Below are 24,512 nucleotides of genomic sequence, written 5' to 3' on the forward strand. Positions count from 1 at the left end.
CAAGCTGCTATGCAAAATGCTTTATCCACCAGATTTTAAATCAGTGATTAAATTTATGGGTTTTGCTAATCATCAGAGTCAGGCACATTACAAACTGGGGAAGAGCTAAATGTCTTACAGCAGAGCTAAAGCTGTCGTTCCTCTGACCTGTTCACTGGTTAGGGAGAAGTCACAGTCATTCTCTGCCTCCAATGAATACTTAATATGAAACCTAAGTGGATAATTTTATTTTACTGGACTTCTAATTTAGCCCTGCATATTAAGTGCACGTCCACTGTGGAAAAAGGCATACAGAGATACCTCCTCCTTCAGTATAATTTATGTGTATTATCTGGGGCTTAGGCAAGAAGGTCAGTAGTATCTGCTGGGCCAGAGTTGAAGGCAGGAATTGAGATTAGTTACTAAGCCAAGTCAGGAGACAGGTACCAAGGTCAAATCAGGCCTGGGTCCAAGGCAAAAGTAAGGAGCAAGCTGAGGAGAAAGACAAGATAGCAAACTAGAATCTATGTTGTTGCTCAGATGGCTCTTTGGAGTAACTTCTGAATTAAACTATTGTCGTAGACCAAAGCTCTATTTGTTCTGGCCTCTTTGGGCAGTATTTGCTGTGGTGCCTAATTCTCCAGTAATTGTTGGGTACTATACTTCACCTGGCTCTCCAGTTGTAACACAGAGGCTGTAGCTACCTAGGTTCTCAGAATCCCAAATTCTAGACCAGGAGTTCTCAAACATCACCATATCACAATTCCTTGCTAACAACAAAAATTACTACACATTGCCAGGAGCTAAGAACTGAACTCTGAGCTCTGTCACTCTGGATGGGGGAGCAAAGCTGTAAATTGAACCCTGCCACCCAGGACTTGGCTTCAGCCCCCAGCCCTGCAAGTCAAAGCCAGTCCTGATGACCCATTAAAATGGAGTTTTGACCCACTTTGGGGTGCTGACCCATGGAAAGAAAACCACTGTTCTTGACCCAGGGATCCTTACAGCATGAAACAGGGCAGGATATGACCCACTGCTCAACAGAAGACTAAAATGAGACCTAGCTAGTGCATTAAGAAGAATCAGCTAGCTTGAGGCCTCAAGAATCCAGGCTGCTACTAATCACAAGTACTATCAGAGAAACACTTTCTGGAGCAGCATCAAGGATTGTTGCACAGACCACTTAGGCTGTGACTTATCATCGGAGCCCAAATCAATACAGCCATGAATGGAGGGAATTAAACTAACATAATAATAGAGTAAAAGAGTGAAGATATAAGTATTCAACACAAAATCAAGATGTTGAAAGCAATAATCCAGGAGCCAAAGAACATGGAGAAGAAATTATTTAACTTCTTATACTACGAGTCTGTGTAATAAATAAGAGGAATAGAAACTTCTGATTTATGAGCACAAATTGAATGTGATTAGTATTACTGCATCCTGGTGGGATGATTCACAGAAGTGGAATGTTAAAATCAATGGTTATAATCTGTTTAGGAAGAATCATATTGGCAAAGGTGGAGAGGGTTTAGCACTCCATATAAAAAAATGGTATTACCTGTTCCCGAGTCACTGATAACTCAGAAGAAAATGATCTTGAGTGCTTATGGATCAGTGTTCTAACAGATAAAGCACAAGATGGAATATTAGTTGGGGTCTGCTATGGACCACCGAATCACACAAGGGAATAGGATTAGTGCTGCCTTATATACCTATCTACAAGGTATAGGCAGGAAAGCTGTGTGACCATAGGGGGATTTTAATGTGAGTGACATATGCTGGAGGTCTCAGGGTGCCAGTGCTAAAAAATCATTTGACTTTTTAATCATAATAGACTATTTTCTAATTGAAAAAGTGTTGCAGCCAACATGGGCTTAAACTGCAGCAAGGGAGGTTTAGGTTGGACATTAGGAAAAACTTCCTAACAGTCAAGGTGGTTAAACACTGGAATAAGTTGCCTAGGGAGGTTGTGGAATCTCCATCTCTGGAGATATTTAAGAGCAGGTTAGATAGATATCTATCAGGGATGGTCTAGCTGGTACTGGGTCCTACCATGAGGGCAGGGGACTGGCCTTGAAGACCTCTCGAGGTCCCTTCCAATTCTAGTGTTCTATGATTCAAGGGAAAAGGCCGTACTGGTTATAAAACCATCCTGGTTTACAGAGGAAGTGAAGGTATCTGTAAAACATATGTACACACACACAAATGGGAAAAGGGAAATAAATATAAAAAAGGGGAAGTTAATAATAATAAATATAAATCAGAAGTTATTAATTGTGGAATATTGATAAGGGAAGCTCAGGGGACACAAAGAGAAATCTATGACCAGCAGAGTTAAGGTCAATAAGGAGTTTTAAATATGTATTAGGAACAAAAAGAATACCAACAGTGGTCTTGGTCTATTAGAAGATAGGAATGATGGAATTATCAATAAATGAAGAAAGACTACTTATTGAATGCACATTTCTTTTATGTATTTGGGGATAAACAGATTACATAATTTCATCATACAGCAAAGATAATACTCTTCTCAGGCCACTGGTATATCTCTGGAGGATATCAGAAGTCTAACCTACTAACTTCTTTTAAAGTCAGCAGGTCAAAATAACATGCACACAATTTTAAATGATTTGGTTGAGGAGCTTGTAGGACCATTAATGTTAATTTTCAATAAGTCTTAAAGCACTGGGGAAGTTTCAGAAGACTGGAAGCAAGTTAATGTTGTACCAGTTTTTAAAAGGATAAACAGGATGACTCAAGTAATTACTGGCCTGTCAGTCTGACATCAATCACCTGATAATGGAGTAGATCTTATAGGACTTGATTAATAAAAACATACAGGAGGTTAATGTTGTTAATGCATATCAACCTGGGTTTATGGAACATACATTCTGTCAAACAACTTGACTTTTTTTTTTATATGATTACAAGTTTGGTTTATAAAGGCAATAGTATTAACATACCATACTTCTGTAAAGCTTTTGATTGAAAAAGTAGAATATAAAAAACAGCATGGCACATGTTAAAAGGATTAAAAATTGACTAAGTAACAGATTTCAAAACATAACTGTGGGGTCTCTCAGAGATCAGCTCTTGGCCCTACACTCATTAACATTGTCATCAATGTCCAGGCTCTCTGACAAACGTGACTCATTTAACTGTAGACTCTTGACAAAAATGTAGTTTTCTGCAGTTGAAATACATGTTCTGATGCTGAATTAAATGGCTTATATTCAGACTTGATACATAAATTGCAAAACAGAAAAATGGCACTAACAGTACCCCCAGAGCCTTACAATAGGCATTTACTGTATGACTATGCCACAAACTGTCTTAAAGAAACACAATTTGGACAGTCTAGAAATACAATAATTAAATACTAGAATTAACACTTTGCGTCAGAAAACTCTGCATCGGAGTGTCACAATATTAAAGAGTTTAGAATGTTAGGTTTCCTTCACCTTTTTGTCTGAGGTGATCCCACATCCCATCGTGCTAGCATTTCACTCTGCTCTGATAATTCTATGAAGGCTTCAAAGAATAGCAAATTCCCAGAAGTGCCATCACTTCAGATATGCTTGCCATGCCCTCCTCCAAAGTGCTAAACCATTTATATTTATCTTCTTAGCACTAGGGACATCAAATCCCCTCCTCTGATGTTGACATAGCATCAGAGTCATTTAAAGTCAAAGGCCACACCTTTAATAACTCCTAATCAGTTACTAAAAACATTGATTTGCCCACAAAAATGCATGCTGAGTTAAACACACACATGTGTACTGGCGTCAGTGGAGTTTCACACATGTAATTCGCAGCAGAATTAGACCCACTGAGTTTAAGTTTATGTAACTCACACAGCAAAAGGCCACATGGGAAAAAGCACTAATTGGAGGGTGTCAATTCAAGGAGCTCCTCCTGCACTTTCATATTTTAAACAGTCTTCCAGTCCCTCAGTATGCAAATTACATTAAGTTAGCCTCTTTAAAAGGATAGCTGGGGCCCCATTGGAGCTTAGCTGGACGGTGCATTGACTCAACACACATCCTTGACACTCTGACCACACTCCTTATTGCCAAGTGCTGTCTACTTTCACAGCTGCAGTTAGGAGATGAAAGTTTCAAGAGTCTTGTGGCCCCGTGACTTCACTTTGTGCAGCCTGTTCACTACTGAGGGCTGAGAAGCAACAAGTGGAAACCAAGGAGCACAGTGAGCCTCTAACAGCAACTTAGGCTCCATTTCATCCACTAATAAATATATGAAATGTATACCACCTTACTTTAGATTAGGGCTACAGGCTTAGCCCCAGCAACTCAAACACCATGTTGGATCCTGACAATAATCTATTTGAACCAAACCAGAAACTCAAAGAAAACACTACCTTCAGCTATCTTGATTTTTTTAAATTACTATTTAAACCACCTATCCACACAAATAGCAGGGTCTTTAGGAGTTATCCCATGAACAAAATTGCCACTGCTCAGAGCCTTTAACTTAGTGAGATTGACCATCTGAGCCAGCACTTGGCTTCTCATCTGTATAAATTTTAAAATCTTAGCAAAGACGTTATCCTTCCAGAAACCAACTCTACACAAGGTCACAGTCTCAATGGTGTTTTATTTGTTATTAAATCAGGAGGGCTTCCAAAGGCATTGGAGTTTCCTAATGTTCTGCAGCATTTTTGACAGGTGAGAGCACATAGTGTTCCCATGGAAAGCAGAGTTCAAATAATTTAGGACTGAAGTTCAAATAATCTACAAATGAATACTTTCTACCAAAGAAAAAAAGAATGACAAAAAAGGAAGCACTGTCCATGATACAGAAAGTAATTATAGTTGAAGACATGAACTAGATGGCTACATCTACGATGCCAGTTGTGCTGGCAGCGAGTATGCAAATGAGGTGCAGATTAGCATATCACCGTGCCTCATTTACATAATTTATGCACGGTGGTTTTGCGCAAACGGTTTTGGTGGGAAAAAAGTAGCATGGATGTTTTCTTTTTGCGCAAAAATTACTTTTCCCGCAAGCGTGGTTAACCTCCTTTTTTGAGGCAGAAGGATCTTGCGGGAAAAGGGGGTTTTTGTTGCAAAAAGAAAACGTTCACACTGCTTGGTTTTGCACAAAAACCCTCGTGAAAAAACGGATCGGCAGAAAATATGCAAATGAGATCACGACTCACGGAAATGAGTCTCTCATCAGCATATTTTTTGCCGAGAAAACTCATAGTGTAGATGTAGCCTATATGTTTGCTGGCAACAACTGAAATGCCAACTTTGCTTTTTGCCATAACCTCATGGACCTTATTATTTCTAGAGTATCAGTGCCTATAGCAGGGTTACTCAATTTTGGAAGCCCCAGGGGCCACAATGATACTCACAGCACATGCTGAGGGCCACAACTTACGTGTGGTTGCATGTACATGCAAATATATATGCAAATAGCTTCTTTCACACTAACAGGCACGAATACAAAGATTAAGGCAAGATTACACAACACACAGGTCCCATTTAAGTCAGTTCTGCTGGTATTAATAAAATGCAATATTCACCCGATTTCCACCTATATGACAGCACTTTTAATGAGCAATGACAGTCCAGGAATTTAACTACTAAAACACATATCAACAGAAGACCATTATACTGACTACTTTTTTGTTTTGGCTCCCACCTGTGGTCTGCAAACAAATGGGCTGCATGCGACCCATGGGCCACGTGTTGAGTAGCCCTGGCCTTCAGTATCCTAAATGCTTTTCAAAACACAACTGCTATCCTGTGCTGGCTGGCACTGTGCAAACTGCCCCCATTAATGTGCTGCAGGGACTGGAGATAAGTCAGGACTTCCCAAGGGTAGAGCCAATGCCTAGAACATCAGGGACTTCCTCAACAAAACCTGAGAGCAGCAGAGCAGTGGGCCCAGTCTAAATTCTTAAAGGAATTAAAATTCTTCTTTTGCTCTGAGCTGGTCAAGGAAAGGCCTTTCTTTGCATCAGCTGAGGTGGTGGCATACTTTCTTCTGTCCCTCTCCCGGATCCTCCTGCAGGTTCTGCAACTGTTTCAAGATGTTTCCTACATTTTAGTTTTTCGGCATTTTTTCCCCCAAAATTGGAATTTTTAAATATTTTTTACTCCACATTACATGTAAAAGCCAAAATTTCTGAGGCGCCTGTCCTGAGCGTTCCCTTTGCTCATTGTTTAATTTCACTGTGCTCCTGATAGTTATTCCAGTATTAGGATGTGATTAGTTTATTCATAGCATATTCTGTTGAATAAGAACCTTAAACTTCACAAATGGAATCAGGTCAAAATTAGCCAAATAAATGATAACTTCAGAATGAAATAAACAAGCATTAATGTTTGCAGGCTGGTAGATTTCAATCTTTTTGCTAGATCTAGTACCCAATTCTGATTAAACTATAGTATAACGAAAGGGTTTTGAATAAACTGAAGTTTCTTAATTATTCATCTCACTTTTGACATCATGAAAGCTAAAAATAGTACAACACTACAAAATTAAGAATACGTAAGAAACGTATTTGAGACCAAATTTTATTGTTATGCTGGTAAAGAACAACTGAAATACTCAGTTTGCTCTAATGATGATACACCACTGTAAATAAGAGCAAAATTTGACCCACTGCAAACAAAACATCAACTTCTTTGGTCTGAAAAAACATTCTTGAAGCAATTCTCCCCCCAGCTCCCCTGCCCATCCCATCTCTCCAATTTTCTGGCAGAGTCAACTAATTAAAAAAAATCACATAGCTCTGCTACTCAGTGACATTCAGCAAGGGGAGGTGGAAGCTTCTTAGATTTAACAAAAAATCTGATTTGTTATGCTCATTTGATCTGCAATTGTGCTGTACTGTGGTCTCATGAGATGAGCAAAGTTAATATTTAAAAGATCTCCAGGAAAACGTGGTGCTGGAGAAAGTACTGCTGGTGATCAGTAGATGTCACTGTTTCCTCTGAGTCGGCAGTGATCTAATGCCCCAACCTGGTTGAGGAGGAGGTACTGTACAATGAAACATTAAAAAGCCTTAAGATTCTTACCATGTCATCATTAGAGATTTCATTCTTTCTTTTAGCCCTTTCAAATTCCAATTGAAGTAATTACATTCTGCCTATACACATTTCCCCTGAAATTTCAGCTGAGTTCGGTATTCAGGCAAAAGTCTGCTCTGTTACATCTTCCATTCCTAGTGCTGCTATGCTGTCTTAAAAATAGTCGGTGGCTGTATTTCAGTGTAGTGTGAAATGATTTCTACATATGTATTTGGTGAATCGGTTGGAACATGCATTGGGATATCCTGAATAAAAGGCACTACATCAAATCAGTATAATGTGAGGAAAAAAACATGAAAAAGACTCTCTCACCTCCCATCAAACCTGTGCTTCAGGAAATCAAAGAGGGCTTTCTGCATCATGTCTGTTACCTTTGCAGTGGTGAGGAAGATAGAACAAAGGGGATTGACAGGGAGAGAAAGAAGTCAGAAGTAAGAAAAGGAGGTGGAAGATAAGGACATTTCTAATAATCAACGTCCTTTACATAAAAAGTAATCATTTAATTGCAGTGTTATCAATGAGTTCTCATTCAAACACATCTGGCAGCTGCAATTTATTTTTATACAGATGGAATAAACTACTTCATAATAAATGTTTGCAAGCCTTCTGAAACGTACTCCAAAGTGCTCAAATCCAGGAGTGTTCTAACAGCAATGGTCAACATCTTCACACTGAGATCTATGGGCAGAAAATGGATCTTGAGCCTAGTGCCATACATAAGCAGAATCCTGAGATTTTGCTAAGCATCTGCAATCCCCATTGATTTGTTAGGTGAACTTTGGACCTTTCAGAGTAATTCAGATTTCTACTCATTATCTGCAAATCTAGATTGTAACAAATTCAATACTCTGTGTTTCTTGACGTTTATTTCTCATAAATTATATTTTTCAAATGCCTTTTGCACACTTTCACCAGAAAAAAGTGTGCAAAAAAACCTTTCCCATATAGATTACAAAGGGATTGCAAACATCTTTCTCTCTCTTTCTAACTGAAGGAAACAATCCTAATTCCATCACCATTTAACTAGATATTTATTTATGCATCTAAATGTTATTTTATTTCTGAGGAGTCTTTTTTTTTTTATATGGGAGATTCTCGGTGTATAATTTGTAGCACGTTGTGGATTTAAACCAACAATCAAAACACCTCAAAAATTTGAGAGTCCTTAGGCCAAATTTATTTAAACTGCAGCACCACTGAGGTCAATACAGTTGTGCCAAGGATGAATTTTTAACTACTTGAGGGGAAGATACCAGGTAATTAAAAGATAAATATTATAACATGAGATATAGTAGAGCCTCTCTAATTCTCACTTCGGTAATCTGCAAATTTCAAAATTCTCACCCCCCCCCCCCCCAAAAAAAAACCAGATTTAAGAGCAGAGTGCTGCACTAATAATAGCACTATGCTATCATATTACTAATACAGGTTGAACGTCTCAGGTCCAGGACTCTCTGGTCCAGCAACCTGCAGACCACAGATGTTGCTGGACCACATAGCCTTTATACCAGAGAACTCCAGCAGCAGAGGTTGCTTGTGGCCGGAACTAGAGCTGGTCCATGAGGCCAGTGGCCTGGCTTATAGGCCAGCAGCCCGGCTTATAGGGCCAGCAGCCCGTGGGGCTGTGGCCAGAAGCAAAGTCCTGCCAGCAGCTTTGGGGCAGGGAGCCTGGCTGGGGGCAGACTTGGAGCCAGGCGGGCAAGCTGGCAGCCTGCAAGAACGGCAGTTTGGGGTAGGGAGCCCATCCAGCAGGCCAGCAACCCTCAGGGCTTGCATGTGGGAACAGGGAGATGTCCGGTGGGCCAGCAGCCTGTGGAGTCAGTGTCGGAGAGTAGAGCTCAGCCAATGGGCCAGCAGCCCATAGAGCTGGCGTCCTGGAAAATGGAGTTGATTCAGCAGGCTGGCAGCCCATGCTGCCAGCAATAGGCGTGCCCAGCATATTTCATTAGGGTGTATACCCAAAGAATTTTTTAAAAATGTATTCTTTGCCCCCCATTAGCCACACCCCTGACCCCCATTAGCCACACCCTCTTGCCCCCATTAGCCACGCTCTGGAGGTAACACTTTTGGGGCAATATGGACATATGACCAGAAATAAAAGGTGTCATGTGACCCCACCCCCCCAAGGACTTTTCCCACCATCCTCTTACCAATAGGGATTAGTTTGGCCCTCACCAAACCCCCCTCATGCAACTATCCTGCAATTGCATTAACCCAATGTGTGTGACATTAACTCGGGGGTACAGGGGGCAGAGAGGCTGGGGGAAGTGTTCCCTCTAAGAGTTTCCTCCCATGAGCACAATAAATTTTGTGTTGTGCACCAGTACTGAGTTTGTGGCTTGTTTGGATGTGCCACTGTGGCACCCAAGTTATTAATAAATATCTTATGAACCTTTACCTTTTCCTTCTGCTGCTCTGTCTCCTCCACTTGCTCCATCAGCTCCCCTGGTGCCTGCTGCCTCCCCAACCCCTCACCCTCCTCTGCTGTCCTGACTCCTGCCCTTCTCATTGCCCTCAGCCTTCCTGAGACCTGCCCCCCTCCACTAGCCCTTCTCCCCCCCCCCCGTGCCCACTCCTCCAGTAGCCCCACTCTGATCATGTGAGCTACCCCTCCTCATCCCCTCTCCTAACACCTCCCTCTACACACCTGCCCTGCCTCTCTCCTCTGGCGCTGGTCCCTCCCCTCCAGGAGTCTGCCCTTCTGCTTCACCCCCCGGAATTCCCTGGCACTTGCACCTTCCCTTACCCCTGCACCCTCCTGGTGCCTCTCCCTTCCCTCACTGCCCCCTCCCCCTTTGCCCTCTTTTTCCCTGATGCCCACCCCCTCATTACCCTCTGCCCCCGTTCCCTTCATGCCCCTGTAACCTCACTCGTGCCTTGCTTCATCCCCACCTTCCTCATGCCCACCCCTTCTTTCAAGCCTTCTCTCAGCACCTCCCATTCTCCCCTCTAGCCCCCAAAGCCCTTCCCCTCTCCTCTCCTAGCATCATCCTGTCCCCCCTCCCACTGACACCTCCCCTCCTGCCCTTTTCCTCATTGTCTCCACTTGGCCCCCTGGCATTTGTCTCTCTCCTACACCCTGTCCCTTGGTGCCTTCCCCTTTCTTCTCCTGACCTGCACCCCTCCCCTCAGCACAAGTCCCTTACTCTCTGACCCTCACCCCCTATTTTTCTCTCCTCTTCCAGCAGCCGCCAGCTGGTCTGTAACAGAGTTCTAGGGTCACCCTTACTGTCACCCTTCTGGTGCTCCCCCTACTCTGTCTTTCTTAGGTTTCTCAGCCCCCTTCTGGGCCACAAACCCCCACCCCGCAGTCTCTGGTTCCCAAAGTTACGGCAGTCCTCATCATTTGGTGCCTGCACCGGGTCTGACTCATAGGGTTGCCAGATAGACCCTCCCCAAAAAATCGGACACATTTGATCGTGGGCGGGAGGGGAAGGAGCGGAGAGGGACTGGCTGGGGGGCAGGGACTGGCCAGGAGGAAGAGGGGATGGGAAGCAGCTTTTGGGGGGGCGGGGGCCAGCCGCACTGCCCCCCTCCCCGAGGCGAGCTGCACTGCCCCTGACCCCTCTCTCCCCGAGGCCAACTGCGCTGCCCCCAACCCTGACCCCAGCCCCTCCCTTCCCAGGGCCAGCCGCGCTGCCCCTGACACCCCCTTGCCCCCGGGCCAGTCGCGCCTCACCCGATCCCCTGCCCGGGGCACCCCTCCGCCCACGGGTTTAAGCTCACCTCGCTTGATGGGGCGGCTGGGCGACGTTGCTGTGTCCCTGCCGCCTCTTTCCGTGGGGTCTTAAGACCCACCGGTTTTGGCCGCACATGCACGGCAAACCTGGCAAGACATCCATTCCCCAGAGTGCTGAAGTGGCACTCCTTCGCTCACGCCCCCTTTGAAACAGAGTGTGCCTGGGCACAACCGGCACACGCCTATGCTGCCAGTGTCTGAGTGCGGAGCCTAGCCAACAGTTTGCAGGGCTGGCGTCCAGGAGCAGGGAGGTGGTCTGGCAGGCCACAGAGACAGGTGGCCAGGGCTAGCAGCCGGGGGGGACGGGGCGGAAGGGCCAACTCCCTTGCTTGGGACTGGTCAGGTCCTGAGGGTGCCAGACCAGAGAAGTCCAACTTGTATTTCACTACTTTCATAAAATATATTACAGGTCTTTTACTCAGAGGCTGTGAAGTATTATCAAGAATCATTATACTAAATAAAGTGTAACTGATCATATGTTCATATTCTTTTTTTACCCAATTCGGCAAAGCTCTTTTCAGTACATGCTAACATTGTTTTGCTGATAAGGTTGAACCCAGGTGTTCGGTTTTAAACTGGACAGTCCAGTATTTGAGCTTTCTTTTCTCAAACAAATTGAGAAAATATAAATGAGAAAATATAACTGTCTGGTATTTTCTAAATAAGATGTAATGTAGATTGTGATGTAATGTCAAGTGTGTCCAGTATTTCTGTTGAAACCATCTGGCAACCCTATTTGCTGAATAAGATGGACTTACTCTTGTGCTTGAAATTAAGCTTCTGTTCAAATTCTCTGCTAAATCTGAATCTACTTCCTAATTTGCAAAATTTAATAATGAATGTCCTGGTTATCTGAGCATATTGTAGGGCTTTACTGTACATATTGCTTTGCTCAATAGAGGGTGATGGTTTAGGTGGGTTAGGATTCTCTTCATCCTTAAATATCTATTCAGTAACTTTTTAAAAAGCTAGAAACAACCTCCTCCCTTCCACACAAACACACACAAACATTTCAGTAACAGTAATGGGTTTACAAGGTCAGGAGTGAGAATATAGAAATTACCAGAATGGAGAAGACCAAGTCTGCAGCTAGTCCAGTCTCTTCAGTACCAAGCATTTCACAGGAAAAAGTAAAATTCTCATAATGGATGATGACGGCATAACATGATGTCAGTTAGGTTTTGTTTACACACAGAACTTACACTAGTTTAATTAAGGTCTTGTCTATGTGAGAAAGTTGCACTGATTTAATCTAAGCTGGAATGATAAACTGATTTAGTAAGTGAGTATAAAAGGCTCTGTGATCACATTTATTTAAACCAGGTTTATCTGGATTTAGCATATATCCACTAGGAATCAACTTAAGATAAACCAGAATGAAAGTATCAACACAGCCTGTTACACCAGTTTAACTAACTTGTTCTAAAATCTGATTTATGTTAAACCAGTGCAATTATCTACAGGTAGACAAGGCCTTTGGATCTATATCTAGATCTATATATAAAATGCATTACCTACCATTTAAACAAAGATTGCTTGTAGCTACTGCAATCAAAACAGGAAGGAGGACAAAGCAGACTTAATAGTTATAGCAGACTACAGAATTGTAATGAACTGTAACTAACTAGAATAGATACCTCATAACCTTTCAGCGATGGGCCAACTAGCACAACGGGTCTCATAGATGGCACTACATCATAAGGAGGAACATGTTCTGTCTGAAAGAAGAAAATATCCAATCATCATATATTCCAAAACAAACTCAGCATGCAAACTATAGAAATGATATAGCAGAGTAAGATACACTTACCACTTTTTGTTTCTGTTTTGCTAAAAGACCAAAAACAATAACTTAATTAACATGCATACTGCACATAACGGGATAATCACAAGATTTGCAAAGACTGCTCTGCCAATGCACTTTTGATTTATATTTCTGCATCTCCTTTCTGATTAGTATTAGTCACTATCCTTTTGAGGGAGTCTGCAGATTTTTTAGTTCTTTTCTCTAGTCCTATATATTTTTTTTAACAATCACTACATGACTGATAAAGGTTTAAAAGCAAGTATTTTTTCTCTTCCAATAAATCTGAAGAAGGTTTGAACAACTAGCATTGATCTACTGGACATTTTTGTTATTTAGTATTTTATTTCAACTTTAAAAGAAAGTTTAAGAAACGAATAGTTTTCTGTATATAAAATCCAAAATTCACCTGTGGAAGTGGGTGTAGCTCTAAATGTGCCAGACACCATTTCTCCAAGACTTGAAGAAGAATTTCCACTTGATTTCCTACAGCATTACAAAGAGTGCCCATTAACAGAGACTGCCCATTAACAAAAATATTCTGACAGTCAATTCACAAGGCCCCACAGCTCCTATTCCAGCATCCAAGATGCTGCATTGCTGCCCCATGGCTGGCCTATAGGTTTGGTGGAGGAGGAATTGCATCCCATGTTTCTCTGCTTAATTCACCAGGCAGTCACATGATCAAAGAAGAGAAAGTTCAATCCATCACTTGGACCCAGTGATACAAATGGATTAATTTCTATAGTTTCTCAACATCTGATATTCTCTTTTACTATGCATCAATCCCAGATACCTCTCTCTCCAAGCATCAAGATACAAAGGCTAAAACTCAGCTGTAAAAGCAGTTTGGCTAAATCACAGCTGATGCTATTCTAGATACATTGCCCCAGATGGTTTACTCTTGAAATCATTCCTGAGAGAAGTATGACAATTATCTGTCATTACTTTATAGGCTAAATTATGATCTTCACTTTTGCCACCTATTATGGCTAGACTCAACTGTTTCACCTTTCTTTCCTTTACAATGAAGTATCTAAAAATATCATTCTCTGCATGCACCATTTTGTCAGCATTAGTAGGATTTCAGTGATGGTGTTAAAGTAAGTCTGTTTGGGCATTTGGATGGTGATTAACTGTCAGAGATATGGCTCTCAGGCCTGTGCCCAAGCTTTTACTAATCAAGAGACTTACACTATTTAACTGGGGGGGCGAAGGGGGCAGAAGAGTGGTGGGAGACAAGAAGACGACGGGGGGGGGATGAAGGCAGAGACACAACTTGAGGTGAGGCGCAGTGGAGCCAGCCAGAGTGCAGTTAAAGAAAGGGTTGCAATGAGATTGAAGTGCAGTACAACTGTCTATGTGCTGTTCCCAATTTAGCAGTGAGTTAGAATAAGGAGGCCAGGAGGCAAAATCTTAGGGCCCAAGAGAGTTCGCTGGTTTGACCTAACCCTGCATGAGCTCAGACTGCTTGCCCTTCAGGCCAGTGGTTTTTAACCATGGGTCCGGGGCTTCCAAAGCATCCATGATTCTTTTCAAGGGGCCTGGGAGTCCCATTGCTGAAAGCCTGAGCTCTGGCACCCACCATGGGGCTGAAGCAGGGATTGGAGATGAAGTCTCATCCTTGGTACTCCCCCTCCACACCCACACGCACAGCGCTGAATCCCCCCATCACTGGCATCCTTCTGCAAGAGTGAAGCCAGGAGTGGTACAGAGATGAAGCCCTGACACCTGACACTGCTGGAGTCATGCAGTTTGTGGCTGCTGCTCCTCTGGCTGGTGGTGCCACTGAATGGGCAGCTGTGGCATCCCCCCATCTGATACTGGTACCCAGTGTCATGGCTCCAACTCAGCTCCCAGTCCCTTCGACTGTTCACGCAGTGAGTCAGGGACCCAGCTCTGGCGCTGGTAGAGCAGCCACCAGCACACAGCCCCAGACAAGTGGGTGGCCTGCTGAGGGGAGTCAGGGTGGAGACGGCATTTCTTCCTAGACTCTACTATGCAGAGCTGACCCAAGACATGTCCCACCCCCCAAACAGAAGTCAAATTGTGCCTATGCCCAAGGGTCCCACCCCTGGCCTGGAGCCCCAAATTCCCTCTGGTTCCTGCTGGACCCTGGAGTTTTTATAGCATGTTGAGAGCAGCGTCAGAGAGAAAAATGTTGAGAATCCCTGCTCCATGCTTTCATCACCATCCTGCAAGACTTATTTTTCAAAGTTTATCCCGGTAGTTTTCCCGTGCCTCATATTCAACAGAGACAGTGAGAGATGTAGAATGCCTACTATTTCCTGTAAGCGTATATATTTTAACCTGCTCTCCATTTTGCTACATGAATACAAAACCATTTATAGACAGGTGAAGATTGAGGAATACATTTAAAAAGTCAGCTGAACTCCACAAATATTGCCTAGTGTGTGTTGTGTTTGGAAATAGCTCAAGACACTCTTACCCTCCATGGAAACGTCCTCTTTTCTGCTCCTGCTGAATTCGGATATTCTCCAGCCTAAGTGGGCTTGGAATGAAGCCAATCTCGCAGCCTTCTTTAACCAGCCTTCCTATCCACCAGTCGTTGTTATATTTCTGTAACACAGAGAGATGACTGACTTCACTCACAAATGCCACTTATCCCAAGTAACTATGAGCTATGTATTATCCACAGGCTTTAATACCATGTTACCCTTTGTAGACCAGCATTCCTGCTGAATAGGGATGTTAGTGTATAGCTGAGTAAGATTAACCAATAATCTTGGGTTTATCAGTTAATCTTATTGACTACACACACTCTCCCCGCCTGTGCCTATGTATCAGAGGAAGCAAGGGAGAGGAAGCGAGAGCCAGGCCCTGTGAGCTCCCCACGAGCATCAGATCCACCTGCTCCGTCTCCCCCCACACTGCTGCCTCTGATAGAGAGGCAGCAGCACGAAGGGTGAGGGGGGCAGGCTGGAACTGATGCATGTGGGGAGCCAGCTTTCAGGCCAGCTCCCCACGCATATCAGCTCCTGTGGACCCGCCTCACCCCCCCCCCACACACACACACTGCTGACTCTTGGAGAGGCAGCAGGTGGGGGAGGAGGGGCAGGCAGGAGCTGATGCTGGAGGAAAGCCGGCTTAAAAGCCAGTTTCCCTCAGCATTAGCTCCACAGCTCAGAGGCAGCAGTGTAGGAGGGGGCTCTCCAGGAGTGGGGCCAGAGCGCCCTGCCTCCAAGGACTATCAAATAGTTGTGTAACTGCAAAAATGTCATGCGGTTACATGACTACTCAATTACACGATATCTAATATCCCTACTGCTAAAAGTTGATCATTGGCCAAACTTTATGCATTGATATAGGCCAGTATGAAAACTGAAAGAAGTTGCCACACCAAGAGCTCTCAAGACTGAAAGTTTTTTGTGCCCACAGAATAGGTACAGCCCAAGCTGTGTCACTACAGGTTTCTCTCCAAAGTCTCTCATCCTTGACATGGATTGTCAAACACTATGTTCATTCTCTATGTCCAGACATGACTTTTCTGTTGACACCATCAACAAATGTGCAAACTGGTGATAATGGTAGTTTGGAAGAATGGTTTACTATCTAACATCTTAATCTCTGGACCATCTTTCCTCTACCTTTACTTCAGTTTACTAGCAGTCCTATACTTATAGAAACAGGTATACCCTTGGATAGATATTAAAATTGAAATAATATTTTGTCAAGAGTTATTGACACTATATTTAAAAAAGAATATTAGTTTTCCTATAGAGATTTACATAATTAAAACCAGTATATATCAATCCCAGTTTAATACTCTGAGAAACAATTAAGTCAAAGATTTATAAAATGGGTGAGGAAGAACCCAAGTATATCCCCATCAGTTCCCTGGCTCAAACTCTCAGGCACTTAAATTTATTCTTGGGCAACTAAATACATTTTGATGCTCCTATCTGAAGTCAGTGAGATCTGCACATGCTCATGATCCATTAAAAAGAATCTGACCATTTATTTAGGGGCCTAACTATACACTCTCAAATTTGAAAGTTTGGCCTCAATAACTTCCTAGCAAGAGTATGTGTTTCTTCATCTTCCATATACATTTTTCTATGGTTTGAATTATCCTTTGTTATATACTTTTACGATGTGCTAGTTTAAGAATATAAAAATCATGATATTGGCCAGAACAATGGTCCATCTGGCTCAGTAGTATTGTCAGCCTATTGACAATAGGGTGTGCCAGAACTTTGGAGGGAATGTACAGAGCAGGGAAATTGTGGGATGATCGACTCATCTTCCACTGCTGGCTTCTGGTAATCAGAAGCTGAGGGTGGTCCTCCACATGGGACTGCATCCCTGAGCACCTTGATTAACGTACTATCTATGAACTTATGAAATATTTTTTGAAGTATTTTATGCTTTTGGCCATTACAACATCCCACGGCAGCAAGCTCTACAGATTAATTGTCCATCATATGAAATAGTACTTCCTTTTGTGATTATGAAACCTGCTACCTATTTATTTCATTGGATGACCCCTTGGTTTGTATTCTATTCTATTCACTTTTTCCACACCATCCACAATCTTATAAATGTCTATTATATCATCACTTGGTCATCTGTTTTCTAAGATGAACAGTCCTAATCTTTTTAGTCTTTGGTTGTATTGAAGCCTTTCCATACTCTTGATAATCTTTGTTGCCTCTCTCTGAAGCATTTCCAGTTCCACTATTCTCCTTCTGATCTGGGGTGACCAGAACTGGACAGAGGATTCAAGGTGTGGAAATATACTATGGATTTATATAATGGCATTACAATATTTTCTGTCTTATTTTCTATCCCTTGGGGTATGTCTATACTTGCAGCCTATTTCAGAATAGGGCTGCAAATGTAGGCATTCAGAATTGCAAATCAAGCCCGGGATTTAAATATCCCATGCTTGATTTGCATCTTCCCGGCCGGGTGCCATTTTTGAAATTTACAAGCCCGGAATAACTGTCTGCGTCTACACATGGCAGTGAAACGGGCGATCGAAATAAAGCCCTATTTCAAACTACCTGTTAAACCTCATTGCAGGAGGAATTCATCAATGATGAATTTCATCTGCCATGTTGCCCAATCATCCAGTTTTGAGAGATCCCTCTAACTTCTTGGCATTTACTTTGAACTCAACTATCTTGAATCATTTTGTAGTGTCTGCAGATTTTCCCACTTTGTTGTGTTGAACAGCACAGGTCCTTGGGGTGACCCTGATGTTCACCCTTCTCCCTTGTGAAAACTGACCATTTATTCCTGCCATTTTTGTCCTACCTTTCAACCAGTTACTGATCCAAGAAAAGACCTTCCTTCTTATTTCATGGCTACTTAATTTGTGCAAGAGTCTTTGGTGTGCAACACTGACAAAGATTTTCTGAAAATCTAAATATATTGTACTGACAGGATCCCCTACTCCACATGCTTGTTGGCTCCCTCAAAGAATTCTAATTAAATTGGAGAGGCATGACTTTCCTTTATAAAAGCCAGGTTTACTATTCCACTCTTCCCCCATCAAATTGCATTGATTTGCATGCCTGAAAATTCTCTTTCTACCAACTTGCCCAGTACTGAACTTAGGCTCACTGGCCTGTAATTTCCAGGGGTCTTTTCTGGAGCGCTTTTAAAAACTGACATGACGTGAATTACCTTCCTGTTCTAGGACAATGGTGATTTCAGCAATAGATTACATACCCGAGTTAGGAGTTCAGCAATTTCATATTTGAGTTCCTTAAGAACTCTTGGGCGAATATCATCTGGTCCTGGTGACCTATTAGGGTATGTCTATACTACCACCCTAGTTTGAACTAGGGTGGTTAATGTAGGCAACCGGAGTTGCAAATGAAGCCCGGGATTTGAATTTCCCGGGCTTCCTTTGCATGTTGCCGGGCGCCGCCATTTTTAAATGTCCGCTAGTTCGGACTCCGTGCCCGCGGCTACACGCGGCACGAACTAGGTAGTTCGGATTAGGCTTCCTATTCCGAACTACCATTACTCCTCATAGAATGAGGTGTACCAGTAGTTCGGAATAGGAAGCCTAATCCAAACTACCTACTTCGTGCTGCGTGTAGCCGCGGGCACGGAGTCCGAACTAGCGGACATTTAAAAATGGCGGCACCCAGCAACATGCAAATGAAGCCCGGGAAATTCAAATCCCGGGCTTCATTTGCAACTCCGGTTGCCTACATTAACCACCCTAGTTCGAACAAGGATAGTAGTGTAGACATACCCTTACTGTTTAGTTTATCAGTCTTTACTAAAGCCTCTTCTACTGACAAAGCAATTTGGAACAATACTTCAGATCTGTCACCCAAAATATAGTTCTGATGTGGATGTCTTCCCAACATCCTCTGCAATGAAGACTGACGCAAAAAAATCATTTCGGAAACTGTAGATGGAACTACAAGACCCTACCTCCTGGAAATTTCACAAATAAATCACCGACTAAAATACCAATCATTCTAAATTGATCTTGATCCTAGTGGTCCATTTTAAAGTAATATTCTCAACTTTTGCCATCTTCAGATGGATTATTATAGATAAAAATACCTGTGGTGGGAAATGTACAAAATTCTGCATATATAATGTTTTGCATTAACAATAACATTGGTTATATTGGGATTTGTTTTGTACATTCATAACATACAATGAAAATATCTGTGTATTGGCAGGAGAAGGGAGAATTGTTTGGGAAGAAAAACTAGGAGCTGTTTGGTAAGAATTTTTTTTTTATTAAAAATCACAGACTGTAAAGTAGGGATGTAAGAGTGCACACGTGTACGTGGTTAACCGATGAGCCTGGACTCATTGGCTAACCTTCATGGTTACATGCAGGGCCCCCCCTCTGGCTCCCACCCGCCCCTCCACGCTGCTGCCTCTGTATCGGCAAAGTGGGCAGGCAGCTCCATGGGAGTGAGGCAAGCAGGCAGGTAGCTCCTGGGGAGCGGCTGCACCCAAGGACCCAGTTTATAACTAGGAAGCTTCATGTAAGGCCTGGTGTAACTGCATTGTTTGGCTCAAGGTGTCCTTCCCACTCCTAAGCTACCCATCTCAATCTCACTGCTAAATGCATCAAGTTCAAGAGGTTTTAAAACCTACTAAGACATGATCTCCCTTCCATGCTTTTAAGACCTGACAATAAATTAGCAGCTTCGAATTCTTAACAGTACAAGATACAGCTTCCTGGCCCAAGAATCCTGATAAGGATGATTGGTCCAAGATGTTATTACTAATCAAACAGACGCTCTGTGTAATGCAGGCACATTTTTGTCTTGTATGGCTCAAATGTGAGTGTTCAGGTTTTAGTTGTTGGCAGTTCAGAGGAATAATTGCATGCTGTCGTTACCTCTTTAATATGCAGAAAATCCTTGGCATCAAAAGAGATGGCAGTGCTTGGGACAGGAACATCTTCGTCCAGTGCGCCACAGTAACTCACATTAGTCTTGACTGCAAACGCTACAGGTTTAGACTAGGAATAGAAATACATGTCACAAGCACATTGCAGAAGTATTTCTGTACTGATTAGATTCAAGAATCATACTGCTGACTGTTTCAAATAAAAAAAATTAGTCATGTGTTGGCACATACAGCCAAATTCAGACCTAATGCAAGCAGACACAACTACCACACAAGTCTTTTTGTTACAACAGAAAACTGATCCATCAGTTGCAATCCTCCCGTAGGACAATTCAAAGGAAGTTAATTCCCTCCTCCACAATGGAGTGTTGTACACAAGGTAAGAAAATTCTTCCTTTGCAGAGGTTGTTTTGTGTCCCAAGCCATGAGATGTGATGGAAGATACTACCAGACCCAGCAACAGGGAGGGCAAAGGGGGCATTTGCCCCGGGCCCAGTGATTCAAAGGGGCCCAGGTAGCCCCCTGCCACCACTGATACTAAAACCAAGAGGGCTCTACACAAATGTGATAGGCATTATAGGAATTAATCCAAAAGCACATAGAACTTAAAGAATGAGAGCACCTTTCTACTGGCTTTTTAAAACTGTCCGTGGAAGGGATAAAATTTTATTTTAAATTCTGCAGCAGAGTCTAAAACCCCATAAAAAGTGTACCATTGTAACAAGGCCTGTGAGGTTGGGAGCCTCTCCCAGCAGGGTCCCAATCAATGTTCCCTCTAATTTTTTCCACTCACGTGCAGAATAAATTTTGTTATGTGCACCAAGGCAAGTGTAGATGTGTGCCACCAATAGAAACACATGCTGCCGATCTGGATGGCTGTGGGTGCTCTGCTAAACAGCTGGGCGGCACCTAAACCACTCCTGGATGGCTGCCCAAGCACTCAGCTTACTGGGAACACTGGTCCCAGTCATGCTCTGAAGTTGGCCTCCACTTAACACACTGATGGAAAAATGTGGCCATGAAAACATTTGCCTGTTTTCCAAAATAAAAATAAATCTCTCTGGCATGTATTTATCCCCAGTTTATTTTACTGTCACCCCTATCACTGCAATCTCTGAATGCCTAACCTCCCTGACAGAATGTTTGTCATTTGCAGCCCCTTTCTGCAGGGATTAATCAAACAATCCACATTTTGAGAAACAAACGAAAAAAGGATTAAATTGCAACCATTATGTCAAAATCCTATATCTGAATGCATATTGGTACAATAGCAATTGAAATGAATGGCATTCATGTCCACACATCACAGGGTACTGGATAGAAGAATCTAAGCCAAATTCACAAAACATTGTTCAAGTGTTTATATCCTGGATTTTATTATGTAGATTTTGTGTATTATTTCTGATAGGAAATTGTACAGGATATAGTTAGGAATTTGTCCCATTATATTTACATCCAGTCTCTCCACAGCTCACTTGTAGGATGATCAGCAAGACCAAATCCAAATTCAAAACAGTTAAACAAATTGCTGTGAAATGGGTTTGAAGTCTTTTGTGTTGGGCTCCTTCCCTTTCCTGAAATAAATGAGCCAAAATCCGCTCTCATTTACACATGGAGGAGATGCCAACAGACACAAGGTTACATGGGTGTGACAGCAGGATTGGCTCTATGCTTTAAGTAGTATCTTCTTTGTGAAAACATTTGATATCTCCCCTTCTAACATCTTGTAGTTGCTTGCCAAACTATTGCAAAGTATATGATCACCATTATAAAGCCTGTAGAATGAATTCTCACACTATGTAAAGGTTGAAGTGTGATCAAATGCCACCTAACTTTGCTATCATTAAAGCTGAAAAGAAGAACTCACCTTTGCCCTTTCAAGCTGAATAGCGGCTTGCTGTTCTCTCTCCTGGCGGATTGCTTCTCTGTCCTCTTCCAAAGATACATCAGAATCTGATGGCCTGCTTGTGTATGAATCTGCTGATCCCTACACAGAGGAACACATCATTAAGAAAACTATAGGGTAGAAGAATCCATGCCAAATTCACAAAACATTGCTCAAGTGTTTATATCCTCAATTTTGTTATGTAGATTTTGTGTATTATTTTTGGTAGGAAATTGTACAGGATGTAGCTAGGATTTTAAGTAGTTTTATAGATGTTATTTTTCTGCAAAACACAAAATTCCAAGGGAAATCTTTCTCTTTTTAAGAACTTGTGCATTGCCTTTGTCCCCTTTATGGGCATGCATCATAAAGCAATCAGCACTGGGCACAGCACAACTTATTACAAGATTTAAATCCTGTTTGATGGCATTAGCTTAAAGATCACCTCTCCATCAAATGTTACATCAGATAGACTCAGATTATTGTATGGCTCTGTAAAAATCACTTTCTGTGTAAATATATTACTGATGTATAAATATTTCACTCAGTACCCTGCAGCACACAAAATAATTATTCTGTGCTTCATACTAAATGCAACTGTGTGTGTGAATCAAGAAGCAAAAGTGTACAAATGCCAGAACAGACTATTAAAATTATTTGACAGTGGAACACTTAAATCCAACTCTATCCTATGCGTGACATGAAATACAGATGACATTTGAATCAGAAGAGATATATATTAGTCTGAAAAGGTGACAAACAGGATATACTGTAGCAATGTTCAAGTCACTATTCAAGATGAGTAGCACAATCTAAATTAATAATGTTTTACACCCCCTTTTATAATAAACAGCTTGACATTGAGATCCTGATTCTACAATTAGATCGGCACAAATGTGCCTTCTTGCATCAAACTGCAGAATTGGGTAAAGAAGATTTTGTAATCGACAAAAGTACAAAGTATTTGCAAATACTATGAAACTAAACACCAAAATAGATCTCAGATGCCTAGCAAAATTGGAGCTCAATTCTACTTGCATGACTTTTCATTCTAATAAAGATGTGTACAACTGGAGACTTGTTTCTAAAAATGGTGTTAAAAAAGGCAAATTTAAGGTTTTTTTGTAATGGTCAGTTCCTGCAAAATGCTATGCATACTAAGCTCATAGTAAAGTAAATCTTACAAGGGAAAGATCTGCACATGACAGTTCTGTTTTCCGAACAGGAGAAATTTCTATTTTTGCATTTGTTTAGGTGACTAATGCTTTCCCTATGAAACTTCCTTCCTCTTTCCACTGCTGATACAGTGCCCATTGAAGTTCCCAATCTTCCCACGGATTCCAGTGATTCAGGTTCAGGTACTATTTGGTTTGGCATTTGATTAATTTATATTTAGTTCAATTTATAAGCATCCAGCAATAGCAGCAATTAATTTTATTCTGCACTCTTATGACACACACAGTGGACAGATTTGCACAATTATGTATTTTGAGCACATGTATTATGAATTTGAATGCAATAGCAATTAATATTTTAAAAGTCAGCAAATAAAATATAACATTTAGGGTATAAGACCATAGATAAAATAGGTAAAATGACATAATTTAGTCTCATTAACCCATTTTTACATTTTCATACTGTTCACATTTCTTAGTTTGGAAAAGCACAATGCTAGGATCCGAACTGTACAAACAAAACCATCCTTGCACCCATAAGAAAACCCAATTAAGTCAACTGGGCTGCTATCCATGCAGATCTCCATGCAGAAGCTGAATCGAGTACAGGCAGTCCTTGGGTTACGTACAAGATAGGGACTGTAGGTTTGTTCTTAAGTTGAATTTGTATGTAAGTCGGAACTGGTACATATTGTAGGGGAAACTCTAGCCAAACATTTCTCCAGAGCTCAGTTTTATTCTCCCACATCTCACTTCCCTCAGTCCTTTATTCTCAAGCTGAGGTGTCTGCTGAGAAAAGCCGCTCCACGTCTCCCTGGTCTGCTGGAGGGGAAGGGGGGTGCTAGCTTCGCGTCTCCCTGGTCTGCTGGGGGGAAGCAGCTAGTGCGGGGTTGCCTCACCCCGTTTGTAAGTAGGGATCCGATGTAAGTCGGATCAATGTAACCCGGGGACTGCCTGTACTGTACAGTAATGAGCAAAAGCCCCACAGGAACTCTACGCCACACTGTTTGTGAACATTGCTGTAAAATATAGTACTCCATAAAACAGAATTTTTAACTAATTGGATCTTCTGTATCAAATAAGTGTTCGGCAGCAAGTACAGCAACACATTACTAAATGATCATATTTTCAAACTGAAAAAAAATCATCTTCTCATCCAGGAAAGCCATTAACAATCTATTTTTGTCAAATGGATGACTATTTTGTCTCACCACAATTTTTACAAGAGCTTTTTAAATTAATTCATGACTCAACCAATTCAGATGCAAGTACATTAAAAAAAGCTTTTTTTAAAACTGATTTTCACTGCTACAATAAAAAGTATCCTATTTATTCTATGCTGATGTCATTTCAGTATATTTTTGTGTATGAAGCTATTTTACAGCATAACTATTCGGCAGTGAGCTTAGATAATAAGTAAAATAAGTAGAGACTAAAGAGGAATAAACAATAATTCTCAGAACTCTTATAATAAATTCCACTTAAGTACAGCAGCATTCAGTCAGGT

The 24,512-nt window shown here is 41.9% G+C and overlaps 1 protein-coding gene across 5 annotated transcripts in view; it reads right to left on the minus strand.

The window, feature by feature from the left end:
* CACNB4 (calcium voltage-gated channel auxiliary subunit beta 4) overlaps nt 1-24,512 on the minus strand; it is a 232,607-nt gene that overhangs the window by 40,284 nt on the left and 167,811 nt on the right. For all 5 annotated transcript variants that reach the window (XR_012905162.2, XM_075933403.2, XM_075933401.2 and 2 more), the window contains 7 exons: nt 21,813-21,932; nt 19,935-20,057; nt 15,036-15,166; nt 12,996-13,072; nt 12,593-12,612; nt 12,420-12,500; nt 7,356-7,414 (listed from right to left, as the gene is read on the minus strand). Coding sequence is in view for 4 of the 5 variants with exons in the window: in XM_075933403.2 (XP_075789518.1) it covers nt 7,356-7,414; nt 12,420-12,500; nt 12,593-12,612; nt 12,996-13,072; nt 15,036-15,166; nt 19,935-20,057; nt 21,813-21,932 (611 nt within the window). In the remaining variant the exon portion in view is untranslated. The remainder of the gene's footprint in view (nt 1-7,355; nt 7,415-12,419; nt 12,501-12,592; nt 12,613-12,995; nt 13,073-15,035; nt 15,167-19,934; nt 20,058-21,812; nt 21,933-24,512) is intronic.

Source organism: Pelodiscus sinensis, chromosome 7 (genome assembly GCF_052426305.1).
Source record: "Pelodiscus sinensis isolate ZL-2025 chromosome 7, ASM5242630v1, whole genome shotgun sequence".
NCBI classification, from domain to species: Eukaryota; Metazoa; Chordata; order Testudines; family Trionychidae; genus Pelodiscus; species Pelodiscus sinensis.